The 13,257-nt window shown below is 49.5% G+C and overlaps 1 protein-coding gene across 8 annotated transcripts in view; it reads left to right on the forward strand.

Moving 5' to 3' along the window:
• Nucleotides 1-13,257, forward strand: part of Pfkfb3 (6-phosphofructo-2-kinase/fructose-2,6-biphosphatase 3) — a 101,756-nt gene that overhangs the window by 59,221 nt on the left and 29,278 nt on the right. For 7 of the 8 annotated variants that reach the window (XM_048812643.1, XM_048812642.1, XM_048812645.1 and 4 more), the window contains exons 2-8: nucleotides 6,862-6,987; nucleotides 7,970-8,066; nucleotides 8,751-8,817; nucleotides 9,313-9,387; nucleotides 9,707-9,763; nucleotides 12,052-12,176; nucleotides 12,747-12,954. In XM_048812643.1, coding sequence (XP_048668600.1) covers nucleotides 6,862-6,987; nucleotides 7,970-8,066; nucleotides 8,751-8,817; nucleotides 9,313-9,387; nucleotides 9,707-9,763; nucleotides 12,052-12,176; nucleotides 12,747-12,954 — 755 coding nt within the window. Of the gene's footprint in view, nucleotides 1-24; nucleotides 546-6,861; nucleotides 6,988-7,969; nucleotides 8,067-8,750; nucleotides 8,818-9,312; nucleotides 9,388-9,706; nucleotides 9,764-12,051; nucleotides 12,177-12,746; nucleotides 12,955-13,257 lie in introns of those variants that run through there. The other variant, XM_048812644.1, reaches the window with a different exon arrangement.

Consider the following 13,257-nt stretch of genomic DNA (forward strand, 5'->3'; position numbering starts at 1 on the left):
ATAAGAGACAGTCGCTCCTCTCCTCCGGGCACCCTCGGGGTTCCCTGTCTCCCTACCTTCCTCCGTTCTCTGCATTTCCATCTCCTCTCTCCCCCTTGCTATGCATTTGTCTTTTCTCTTACCTGCACATTGCTCTTTCTCTGTCTCCTCTTTCTTTACCCTCACCATATATTTATGTTTTCTCTTCCTTCTCGATTCCCGTCTCCCACTCCCTTGTCTCTGTATTTCCATTCCTCCCGCACTTTCCACGACTTCAGGAGCGCCCAGGCTGGGGGCGACAGCCATCCGGAACCAAGCCCTTTGCTCTTGGTTTGGGAAGGGTCCCTGGGTTGGTGGCTGCGCGGTTGGCAGCGTTTCACAAGTGCACAAAAAAACAGCAAATTCCCGAGATCGGAATTTGCTGGCAGTTCGCCTCCCCGCCACACCAGACGCCCTTGGTAAACGATTTGGAGGTTCCCCTGGGCTCAGTCTCTAGCTGCACAGAGTCGCCTCTCGGGCGGCAGAATGGCAGTTGAAATGGCTCTAAGGCGATGCTGCCCTTTCAGGTAAGTCGTTCAGAAAAGCCCAACAAGTGCAGAAGGACGAACTACGTACGTGCTGGGCGTTTTGCTTAGCCCAGGTCGGTAGCCTGAGAGGCAAGGGTGGGATCCAGGTGCAAATTCTCGTGGCTTGCGGTCATCTGAGGGCACCTTAGTTCCAGATTGCCACGTTTCTCAGGATGGCCACCGCTGACAGTGACAGCTCACTTGGAGGTTTGCTGGGTCTGAGTCACGACTTCTCTGCCCAAGACCTGCTCCCAATGGGTGGCGCTGGCCCAGCCAGCAGGTCCTTTCTGTTGGGCCTGTGGGTTTGGGGGGAAGAGCTATCCTGCTCTCTCTCTCTGGGCAAGGTAGCCAGGAGGGACTGGCAGGCTTCTCTCGTTTCTCAGCTTTTTCAGATAATCTGGGGCTTGTTTACTAATCTGGGGCTGGGTGAGGTCTTGATTGTCTTTCTATAAAAATACCCTCAGGGAGATTTGACCAGAGCCAGATGCAGAAACAAGTCCTGCCCCTCTCGGACTTTTGAATACAGTAAATATCATCTGTAGGGTACTTAGTAACCTGCAATCAGCCGCACAATATATGGGTTGTTTTCCTATATCCACGTAAGTTCAGGTGATGGTATGTATGCATGCACACAGACTCCCTGGGATGGTCCCCAGGTTTGGGTCTGAGAGGAACATCCTGTGTTTCTGAGCGGACACTGAGGTTGGTTGACATTAGTGCAGTAGTGATTATGACAGATGGCAGCATGCAGGAAGACATTTTTCAGGCTTCAGAATTCAGTCCATTAGTCTCCCTGAGCCTGCACGTATCTCACGCAGATGAGAGATCTGCCCAAGAAGAAGAATCACTGTCAGAACCATTCAGAGCTTGAGGGGGAGGTGTGTTGCCAAAGCAGATGGATTAAGATGCTTGTCCATGTCCGTGTCCCGCCCGCTCTTGGAATCCTTGTGTGTGGCTCTGGGGTGGAGTCTCTAACACATTCCTTCTTACAAAAATATCTGCAGCCTGGGTATTTATTACACCTCCTTATTTCAAATAGTGGTGTCTTTCCCAGTTTATGTAGTTATATTTGTCTTTTACTGGACTGGGGGAAGATGAACACTTCTTCTCTAATAGCATTTGGAACACTTGGTGGGATTTCTTTCTCCTAAACCTGTTACCATCTTTATCAGTGGTCTCCTCCTTGGAGGTCTGCAGCAGATCCCTCTGAGGTTTATTACTAAAGGAGGACAGAGGCTGGAGTTGTGGCTCGTGGTAGAGTGCATACACCTAGCTTGCATGAGGCACTGGGTTCGATCCTCAGCACCACATAAATATAAAGATATAGGGTCCACCTAAAACTAAAAAAATAAATATTTAAAAAAAAAAGACACAGGGAATGTTTCTGTTCAGGTACAAAGAACAGAACAACAGTAAAAAGCCCCAAATGGATGAGCCCAAGATGAATGATATTACTGTCCTTGAAGCACCCGGATTGGTGCTTCATCAAATGCAAATGGAGACTTGCCTGAATTTGTGAATCAGCTGAATTGATTAGAATTAAGTTCTTGGTTAGCAAGGGTCTCTTTTAATTTATCATCACTAAAAATTGAGCACCTCCTTACTCATCTAGATGATTTATTAGCCATTCAGAACCTCAGTTTCCTTGTCTGTAAGGTAAGTTACATTCTGTCTACTTAATTGGGGATGAGGGTATCTGTCCCTCTCAGTGCTGTGGTTCTGAGATAAGGCCTAGCACTTAGGCATTAGACAAGTTGTCATTTCATTGGAGCTTAGAGGGTATTATCACTGGTGAGTACAGTGCCTTAAACAGCAGGTATAAAGACCACATCTTTTTTTCCTAAAATATGGGTGCATGAGACAAAGCCAGTTTATCTTTACTTAGGATTTAGAGTAGACTGCAGAGGATTGACTGCAGTGAAGATAGGGGGATGTGATAGATTTTCTTCTAGAAGTTATTCCTGTTGATGGCATTCTAACTTAGGGAAGATGGGTCAGTATTCCAGAGAAATCCTTGCCTTGTCCTCAAGTGACCCCTGCAGTGATTCTCAGCTGAGGCTGCCCATTAAAATCATTTGGGTGAGATTTTGGGGAAAAAAAAATCCATACTGGAGCCTCAAACCAAGTTCAGAATTGCTCCAGACAGAACCCAGTTAACTTAATTTTTAAAAGCTCCTTAGGCTTAACCACTTAAAAGAGTCACTCTTTTGGGAAAGAGCAGATGAAGGATTCTGAAAGGGAAAGACCTAAACTGAGCCGTTGTCTGTCATTCAGGTAGCCATAATGGCCCATAGGTTCAGAGGACACTGCAGGGAGCAATTCACGTGAATTATGCTGCAGTTCATTCTTACAGTAGTGTCTATGGTGCATCCCTCCATTGTATAGAAAAGGAGGCGGAGACACTGAGACAGGAACTTATCCAAGGAAGTGGGGAGGCCAGGCTTCAAACTATTTATTGACTTCATGCCCTGTGTGCTTCCCACTCTGCTATTCTATTGCCTCCTAAAGTTGCCGAAGAGTCGCTATAAAGTACCCATTGCCCAGTGTCACTGGTAAAGATCATGGGGCTGTGAAGGTTTAAGATTAGGTTGACATTAGTTAAAATGTGTATGCAGAGTAATTCATGTATGCCAATGCCATCGAACAGTGCAGAAGAGGTTTTGAAAGAGGTGTCTGTTAGCTGCATTCTGCTGCTGTTCAGTAGACAGCATGCTTCTCTGTGCTGCATTCTGGTCTCCCTAGAGCCAGCTGGGTTAAGTCTGTTTTTCCAGAAAGAACTTCTTAGGGTGGTTGTGTATTGCAAGCATCAAAGCAGGTCTTTTTGCACAGCTTGATTCTACCCTTGCTTGTGAGTAGGTCGAGGTGGTTCCTATAAATGGACAAAATCTCAGTTTCCTTACATGCTTGAGGAAATGGGTCCCTTCTTGGTTCATAGCTCTCATAAACAGCCCCTTACATTTCTTCCCCTTGAACTTGTTAATTGAAGTGTCTCACCTACTTGTAGAAAAGAAGAGATGACTTAGCATCTTTTTATTGTTAAGGTTAGCAAAATATGCAGAGCCCCCGAGTAGAAGTAAGTTCAAGGGAAGTGGAGGGAGACACAGCAGAGAGTCTTGCCAACCATTTTGTAATGGTGAGTCTAGTGTCAGGAGGGCAGTTGAGGGCAGCTGTCCAGTGTCCACATGTTGCATGTTCACAGGGAGGCTATTCACTTGATCCAGGGAATGATGTAGGACAGATAAGGCTGGACACCCGAGGAGTTTTCATGAAGCGGGTTTATTTAAGCTGCAGCAGTCCAGAGGGGCTTCAGGAGGAGAGCTGGAGTTGGGGCTCAGGGCTGCAGCCTTTCACCCTCCATTTTAGAGACAAGCACTGTCCAGGTGGGGGATCTGCCTGCCTGCCGACTTTTTTTCATAGTGTATTTCTCCAGTCACTGTCACTGTAGATGCTTGCTGACTTGCTAGCCCTCTTGCTTTCATTTGGAGTCCAGTGTATGTTTACCTGTAGGGAATGGGCACAGGTAGCATGCTTGCGCTGTGAACTAACAGAATGGTATGGCCAGCTTTTGTACACTCAGGTCTTCGCTCAGTGGTACCCATCACTAGGTGACATTGACCCAGGTTCTTCCACACATCTTCCTGTCCACCCAGCATCCAGAGCATGTGTCTTATGAGCATATAGGGTTGAGGTTCATTCTTGAGACTTGGTGACTTTCTGTGAGTTTTTACTCAAGGGACAGTGGCCTTCACCATCAGCAATTCTTTTAGCCTCAGTCTCCCAGACTGTAATCAGTGGTCTTTAGACAAGGGCTTCCTTCCCCATTACATAGTTAACATGTGTATTCTCTTATACTTTTTTGGGGGGTGGGATCCAGGGATTGAACTTGGGAGCACTCAACCACTGAGCCACATCTGCAGTACTTTTTTTCTGTTTAGAGACAGGGTCTCACTGAGTTGCTTAGCACCTTGCTAAATTGCTGAGGCTGGCTTTGAACTCACAATCTTCCTGCCTTAGCCCCCACAAGCTGCTGGGGTTATAGGTGTGCACCACCGTGCCCGGCTTCAAAGACTGTCAAAAATTTAAAATGTTATGCATTTATACAAAATGAAATGAAAAAGACTAGTATACCTTAGAAAATCTTGTCAGCACTCGTCATGCCTTGTCCTTTGTGCTGTAGGAGACGGAAAGGCAGGGATCCAGGGAGGGCATACGTGTCGGGATAGGTGGTAAAAAGGACCATAGAGAAGAGACTGGGGGTCTAAGGGGATTCTGGCAGGGATAGGAGATTATAGGCTCATGCAGGCATTTGAGATGTGCTTTGAGTTTAATAAAGGGTAATGGGGGGGGGATGGAATAGTAGCCAGAGATTTAGTTAAAAGGACATGTGGTTCCCTCCTTTGGCTGAGATCCAGGGGACATTTGGATGGAGGGAAGCTGCAGCCCCCTTTGAGTCTCAGGCAAGAAGCCCACCCAATGGGAAGAATGGCTTCCACCTTGTCAAAGAGGGAGTGATGGTTTCTTTGGATTTGAAATTCAACCTGACCTTTTGCCCAAATGCATTGACTGCTGTGGTGATGGTTTCGTTTGTTTTCTGCCTCCCAGATAGTCTACTGCCAGAGGAGATTTGTTCCTGTGATTAGTGGATAGACATAATCCCCGACTTGATAAATCAGTCAGCTTCTGCCTCTGCTTCCTTGGCCTGATTCCAAGAGAGAGATTCCATGTGTGCACAGCTGTGTGTCTCCATGCATGTCTGGATGCTCTTGGGTGGTGGCCTGTTGGGTCACCTGATGGGGATGGGCGCTGGTCTGGGGGAGGGATCAGTGTATGGATATTGTTTAAGGGCACAGGTGAGAAGATGTCAGCTGTAGCCCCTCTGTGATTTGTTAACTGCAGCTACCCGTATTATTGGGGTTGGGGTGGGGTGTGTCCTATGCCCCCTGGCCCTCTCTCTGGGGATAGATATGTGGCCCCTTGGTGCTTGTTTGCACTGCTCAGGTGCTTATCACCTGTGGGACTCTCCTTGTCAGCGATAAGCATCTGTTTTCTAGGAATCTGTTTGTTCCAGGACCTCTGGAAACTGAGGGAATGTGGCCACAGGCCTTGTATAGCTTCTGAGCCTCTGGGAGGCTGTGATGGCCCTACTTGGTCCTCCTAACTCAGATCCTGAATATTAATGAGTAGGAATGGGAAGCAAAGCATCTGCCTGCCTGCCACTCAGACACTCCACCTCACCCCAGCTAGGCCCAGGGGCACATCCTGGAGCACCTCTGTGGTGTGTTCAAGGTGACCTCGGTAGGGATTTTGTTGGGTGTCCCACTTGGGGCTGTCCTCAGGGCTTGGCATTCCTTCCTTCCCACCCAGCTACCTTCCATCTTAGACTTCCCCTGGAGTCTGGGCCTCTGTCCAATTCTAATGACTGCCTGGGCTGGATGTAGGGCTTTCATAGCTCCTTCTGCAGGTCATGGGCCTGTGCCAGGAAGGGACAAGGACAGCTGGGCTGGAGTTGGCAGGTGGCCTTTGGCTTTTGGGAGCTGGCTTGTCACTGGGATACAGGAATTCCAGGAGTCTCAGGGGCAAGATGATGACCAAGGAGACACTGGGCCTTCAGTTTCTAGAACAGGCTTCTTTTAGCTGCTTTCTGAAAACCTCCTTCCCTTGTGTTGTCTTGTAGAGATTCTGAGGCATATGGGACAGTCACTCAGCAGCAGGGGCCAGAAGGGAAATCAGCATTCTGGGTCCCCGACCTACTTTCATTTGATAAGCTCTGACTTTTAGAAATTGGCTGTTGAATTTTTTTTTTTTTTTAAAGAAATCCTGCCTGGACTGCCTGGGAGGAGGTTAGAAGGTTGACGATTGGCTTCTCTCTGTCTCTTGGCTCACTGGACCACCTTCCATGTCCCTTTGCTACCTGTCCCCTCAGTTTGCACACTGGTTGGAAAGGGCCTCTCCCCACTGCTGACTTCCCCACCCTGAGCTAGGGTCCCTTCCTCATTTCCCCAGGAGCGCTGTTCCCATGCTGTTGGTAACTGGGATCCCCGGCTGGGTCAGGACCCTTCTTGTCAGATTGAGAATTTGGGACTGGTACTATTTTTGCCACCTTTGTAACTGAAAGGGGGACTGAGCTCAAGGCCTCACTGGGGCTTTGGCCACCACAGGGCCCTGGTCTGCTGGCTTATCGGTACTAGGGGCTTTGGAACGGAGAGTAAAGTACGTAATTCAGTGTCATTCTTCTAAGTTTGTTGTGGGGCATCGGACTCTGTTCATCAACTTGTGTCACCTGACCTGTGACTCATCTCTTGACTACTCTTTCCAGCTTGTGGGCCGAAGCTGACCAACTCCCCGACGGTGATTGTCATGGTGGGCCTCCCCGCCCGAGGCAAAACTTACATCTCCAAGAAGTTGACTCGCTACCTCAACTGGATTGGTGTCCCAACGAAAGGTACGTGGGGTCCCCAGCTAGGCTGTTCTGTTGAGTGCTGCAGCCCTGCATGCCAGACCCCCTCAGCTGTAAAAAACTTGACCTTCACCTCCAGTTACTGGTGCCAGTGGGCAGGGGCAGGGGTGGCCTGTCCTGGGGCTTAGAGTCTGATCTCAGTCCTATCCCAGCCGTGTCCCCACCGTACTGCGTCAACCACCCCTCCTTATCCTTTAGGTTTTGTCTCACTGGCCATTCTCTTTTTTCCCCACTCCCCAAATCCTGTCTGATTCATGTGTCAACTCCTCCATGAAGCTGTCTCTGGCCACATCATTCTGTGTGAATCTTTCATGAAATTAGTGTGGCCCATTAGTTGTGACATTCTTCTGTCCTCCAGTGCTCCCTACTTTCATGCTGTCAGTGATACTTTTATGAATCTCTGTCTGGTCTTCCCAATTAAATGAGAACTATCTTGAGGACAGCGGACAGTGTTTTATATTTGTTGTCTCCTATTATGCCCAGTCAATTTTTCTTTTGGCGTTGGGGCTTGAACCCAGGGCTTTGTGCATGCTACGGTTGCACTCTACCACTGAGCAATGCACCCACTACCCCCTTAACTATCCCCTTGGCACCACTGTGAGACCCACTCACTTGGGTACCAAAGGCAGAAATCATTATTCCTATTTTTGCTAGACCTGTGGCCATCCCCTCTTCCACCATATCGTGATTGACTGGAGGCTGGCCACGTGAGATGGCCTCAGGTAGAGCCAGTGGCAGTGGGTACTGTAATTTGTTCTGGGAAACAGAGCTGCTTGCCTCTAGGCAAGGGATGATGACCTGGGACTGGGAGGTCCACCCTCTGGCTTCCATGCTGGATGTAGTCGTACACACTGGCGTGTGTTGGTGGGGGATTGGTTTTCTCTTTTGGTTGAGATGTGTTTGCAGTTGGCTGTGGGCCCCTGCCTCTTGCTGGGTCATCCAGGGCTGTCCTTGTCTTTCCGTCTAGTGTTCAATGTGGGCGAGTACCGCCGTGAGGCTGTGAAGCAGTACAGCTCTTACAACTTCTTCCGCCCTGACAATGAGGAAGCCATGAAAGTGCGAAAGTAAGACACGGGCTACTTGCTTGGGGTGTTGGTTTGCTTGGTGTCCAAGCCAGGTTCTGTAAGAGGGAGGGAGAGCCGGCCTGCAGTGTGGCTGTCCACTGGTGGTCTTCAGCTGGGTCCAGTGTTAGGGCAAGCCTCTCGGCGTCTCTGAGACTGAGTTTGATCAGTTCCCAGATGTCCTGAGGGAGCTGATGTGGGACAGACCAACAACAGCAGCCACATCCTGAGAGTGGACAAAGTCCTTTTCATTGGAAATCATCTGTTTGTGTTTGCAAAGGAATTCTTGCTAAGCCCAAGGCCTCCTGAAGCCCTTGGACGCTGGTGTTCAGTCCTGGCTGCACCTTTAGACTCAGCAGGGGAGCTTGTAAAGATTCTCATGCTGATGCCAAGGCTCCACCCAGGCCAGCCTGGTGAGGATCCGTGGGTGGGCTCTGGTGTCAGTTTAGTAGCTCCTCCAGGAGAGATTCCAGTGTGCAGTTAGGAGTGAGCACCATCTCCCAAGGGCGCCTTTAACTGTCTGCAGTGGGCCTCTGACTGGAAGCCTCTAGACCCGAGGAGGCCTGGCTGGCACCTGGCAGCATAGAACTTGAAGGGCAGGTTCTCGTGCTGGGCAAGTGGGGGTGCTCGGGCTTCCCCGTGCACAACCTGCGCTGAAGTGCGGCTTCTCTTCCTTCTGTGTTGCAGGCAGTGTGCCTTGGCTGCCTTGAGAGATGTCAAAAGCTACCTGACAAAGGAAGGGGGACAAATTGCAGTAAGTCTGGGGAATATAGCCGGCTTGGTCTCCTGCCCCCCAGCAGGGTGATGTCCTCACTGGCCAGAGTGGTACTGAGAGCCATTGTAGGGATAATAGAGAACCAAGAGCCTCTGGCCCTGAGGGTTGAGAGAAGCAGGTGACTCAGGAAGGTGGTCTTGGGATGGCCTTGAGATGCGGCCCTGCTTTGCTGTCTCCTGCCCCTCTCTGGGCAGCAGGATACCTTCATGGCAGGGCCTAGGTTGCTGCCAGCACTATAGCCAGTATCCCTCTGTGTCCACCCTCCCACTTCATGTCACTGCTGGTTTGTTTGCTTTTCCCACCCCTCCCCTCCTGTCCCTGAGAGCTGTAGCTGTGGGAGAGGGGAGGGCCACTGGGAGCATACCCCTGGAGAGGCTCCCGGCAGGACAGACTCTCCTGAAGCATATTTTTAGGCTTATGGTTGGTAAATATTATCAAACTCAGATTCTTCTTCCTCACCTTTCTCTCTACCAGGTGTTTGATGCCACCAACACTACTCGAGAGAGGAGACACATGATCCTGCATTTTGCCAAAGAAAATGACTTCAAGGTGAGCCAAACTTCTCGCTTTGTCCCAATTAGCTCCGGGAAGAGGAGGACACCTCAGAGCCCAGCTCCTTCCCTGATCCCTGCTGGGTCCTTTGCCTCCTGCCACCTGAGTTTTGCTGACTATAGAAAGGGTCTTCCTGGGGCCGGGCTCAGGTTGGGGAGGTGCTCCTCTGTGGGGAAGGGGAGGGATCGGCTGCTCGCAGGTGATTGTTTTATGTCTTTGGGACAGTCGTCCTTGCTTCTCGTATGTGGTAGTGACGTTGGAATTGGCCCTTTGTGATGTTTGTTGTGTCCTAACATATCTGCCTCACTTCCACCAGGCATTTTTCATTGAGTCCGTGTGTGACGACCCTACAGTTGTGGCCTCCAACATCATGGTAAGACCATCAGGAAGCCCCACACACATGTAGCCGCTCTGACTGCACAGACATTTGTAATCTTAGAAAAGTAGGGGCCCAGGTTGTGAGGTGGACATGGGGCGGGGGCAGAAGGGCAACGGGATGTGTACCTCAAGAGCCTGCTGCCCTGGGCTGGCTCTACCCAGGGTCCTTGAGGAGACTTGGCAGGAAAGTCTTGTTGGGAACATGAGAGATTTCCAGTGAGGAGATGGGGAGCAGTTTCTGCAGGTGACAGGAGCTTGGCAGTGGAGTGGCCACAGGTCTGTCTGGGATCAAGGGCAGTTCACCCCTCCAGATGGGATAGGAAGCAGCGAGCTGATCTCCTCTGCTGAGAAAGTCTCTTGGGTTGTGTATAAGCACAGGTCTCTAGGACTTGACATACTGAAGGCAGAGTCCCTAGGCTTGGGAAGAAAGAGTGTAGTAAAACTGTTCTCCTGCTAGTACATCTACCAGACTTCTCCATTGTGCCAAGGGGAGCTGGAGGGTACTTGGCAGCATAGTTTGATTAATTCTTAATTTTATCATAACTATTGTATTGTACATAGAAATGGTTTGTGTGAGGACTTTCTCTCAGGTCACCTTTTCATATTGTAGACCATTTTCTTTCTAGCTTAAACATATCAGAATAAGACACATTCATAAAGAAGAGCAGTTCTTTTTGGATAGTGAATGCTATGGTATTGTTGCATACAAATAGATCTTTTTTTGTGTATGTGGTGCTGGTGATGAAACCCAGGGATGTTCTGCCACTGAGCTAGATCCCCGGCCTTATTTTATTTTGAGACAGTATCTCACTAATTTGCCAAGGCTGGCCTTACACTTGCCATCCTCCTACCTCTAGTCCCTGGGGATTTCAGGCATGTGCCCCTGCACCCGGCACAAATATGCATTTTTAAAGGGATTCTAAACACACATTAGCTTCTAATATTGGTCCTTTTCTCCAAGGCAGAGGATATACTTATAGGCGTTGGTAAGAAATGAGTTCATATTTCAGGAAGAGCTCTTTGAATTGAGGAAAACCTGTTCAAATGAGTTTCAGTGGATCTAAAGGAAGAGGCTCAAAGTACAAGGAAACAGGAGTTGAATAATCTGAAAAAAGGCCTTTGCTTTTTCTTTGGTTTGACTTTCCTTGTTCCACTTGGTAGAGAAGCCAGGTGCAGCTGGGAAACCATTTTCCCCAGTGAGTTGTTACCAATGTGCTTAACTAGCAGGTTTTTTTTTTTGTTGTTGTTTATGGACCTTTATTTTATTCATTTATTTACATATGGTGCTAAGAATCGAACCCAGTGCCTTACACAGCTAGACAAGCGCTCTACCACTGAGCCACAACTCCAGCCCTTAGCTATCAGTCTTTTATCCTTTAATGTTAACGCAGGTGGTCATTTTCCCCAACCCTCTGGGTGCAGAAGCCTCTTGCTTTGGTTAAATCTTGAAGCAGCTTTGCAGGTTAGGTATGGGAACTGGTGAACTTAGATTTATTTATTTTTTTATTGTGTGATACATGTTACCATTTTAGTGGCCTCACCAGGCCTTTAGGTCTGCCCATCTGTAACTGCACCATGAAACACCAGCTACCCGCTGACTTGGAGCCCTGAAGTGCTCCTGTCTCCTAGTTGTGATGGTTGTCAAGGAGAAAGGAAGCACAGGCATTAAAAAATCATGAATTACTCTAAAATCTGCCTGGTTCTTCGGACCTACTGTGCCGTTACAGGAGAGGGCAGCTTCACTGAGGAGGGCAGCCCTTGGAGAGGTGTGGCCCCAGGTCTAGTTAGACAAGCAGTTAGTCACAGACAGCCACAAGTGGGTGCTGCCTCTGTCCAGGTGAATGGATAGCACACCCAAGGTCAGGGGCATCCCTAGAAACTGTTAATGTGCCGTTTGACCTGCTCCTGGCGTGGGGAACGTTACAAGTGCTTATGTGGGATTTAGCTGAATTGAGGGCCAGGCTATCTGGTGGTGACTCAGTTACGGGACTGATACTGACTTGGTGGTCTGTTGAGGTGTTCATTACGGGATCCTTGTGGGTTTCCTGTGTCTGTCCTTGCCGCCGGTGTTTCTGTCTCCCCTGGGCATTCTCCCCATGTAATCATGGGGCTCTGAGTCAACCCCCAGTTTCTTTCTTTTTTTCCCCCTCTTAAACGCTGGGTAGGATAATCTTTATTCTGAGCCTTTCTGGGCTTTCCCCTTTTGAAAGCTCCAAATCCTGCTTTATCTAAGCAGAAAGCCTCCCAGCGTGATTCATCAGCTGCCTCTTTGTGGCATTACAGGAAGTTAAAATCTCCAGCCCGGATTACAAAGACTGCAACTCGGCAGAAGCCATGGACGACTTTATGAAGAGAATCAGTTGCTATGAAGCCAGCTATCAGCCGCTGGACCCCGATAAATGTGACAGGTAATTCCAAGAGATGACCATCTCTGAATTACCTCAAGTAGGGCTTTTAATGTTCTCTTGATGTTCCCACAAAGCATTTACCCCTGAATATTTCCATAAACTCTCCTTAAAAAAATCATGTGCCTGTACACATGGCATAACAAATCCCACTATTTATAGTGTACCAGTAAAAAAATGAAATTATTAAAATGTCTTTAGAAACATCTTTGATTACAATACAAATATTTTTGACAGCCCGTAGAGGTGGAGGAGGGGTGCCCACTTGAGCCCCGTCTTGCTCCTGTCCCCTGAGACTTCCTTCATTTCTTATCCATTCTCTCATTTTTCTCTCCCCTCTTCTCCTGGGTGGCCAGCCAGCTTCTTGGCCAGACCCTGCTGTGGGAACCAGCCTTGCCTTTACTCTCTGGCTCCTGGAGGGAAAGACGGAGTCTGCCCCAGAGTGTTCGGTCCCGCATTGCCATTTTCCCAGGGAGCGAGTCTCTGGAAGCCGGCCCAGGCCCAGGGGTGGGTGTGTTGGTGGTGCTGTCCAGGGAGGCCCAAGGGGTGGTCCTCAGTGGTGTTTCTTTGTAGGGACTTGTCATTGATCAAAGTGATCGACGTTGGCCGGAGGTTCTTGGTGAACAGAGTTCAGGACCACATCCAGAGCCGCATCGTCTACTACTTAATGAACATCCACGTGCAGCCCCGCACCATCTACCTGTGCCGGCACGGCGAGAATGAGTTCAACCTCCAGGGCAAGATTGGGGGGGACTCGGGCCTGTCCAGCCGAGGCAAGAAGGTAGGAGGAGAGCGGAGAGCAGGGGCTGGGGGCTGATGGGTGGCAGGAAGGGGCCGGCTCCCATGTGTAGGAGGGTGGTGGGGTGTGCCTTGCCTCCTGTCGTTGACTCACTATACTCTGTGTGTGTGTGTGTGTGTGTGTGTGTGTGTGTGGACCTGGAGAGGACAAGCAGAGCCACGTCTCCTGGGCTCTGAGGAGCTTGTGTCCTGTGGGGTCAGCCACCCTCAGTACTGTGGGTCCGTGTCAGCCCAGCCCTGCATGGGGGGTGTGAACCCCGCGGGACCCGCATCACTGTGCCCCCTC

The sequence above is a fragment of the Marmota marmota genome, unplaced genomic scaffold (assembly GCF_001458135.2).
Source record: "Marmota marmota marmota unplaced genomic scaffold, marMar, whole genome shotgun sequence".
NCBI classification, from domain to species: domain Eukaryota; kingdom Metazoa; phylum Chordata; class Mammalia; order Rodentia; family Sciuridae; genus Marmota; species Marmota marmota.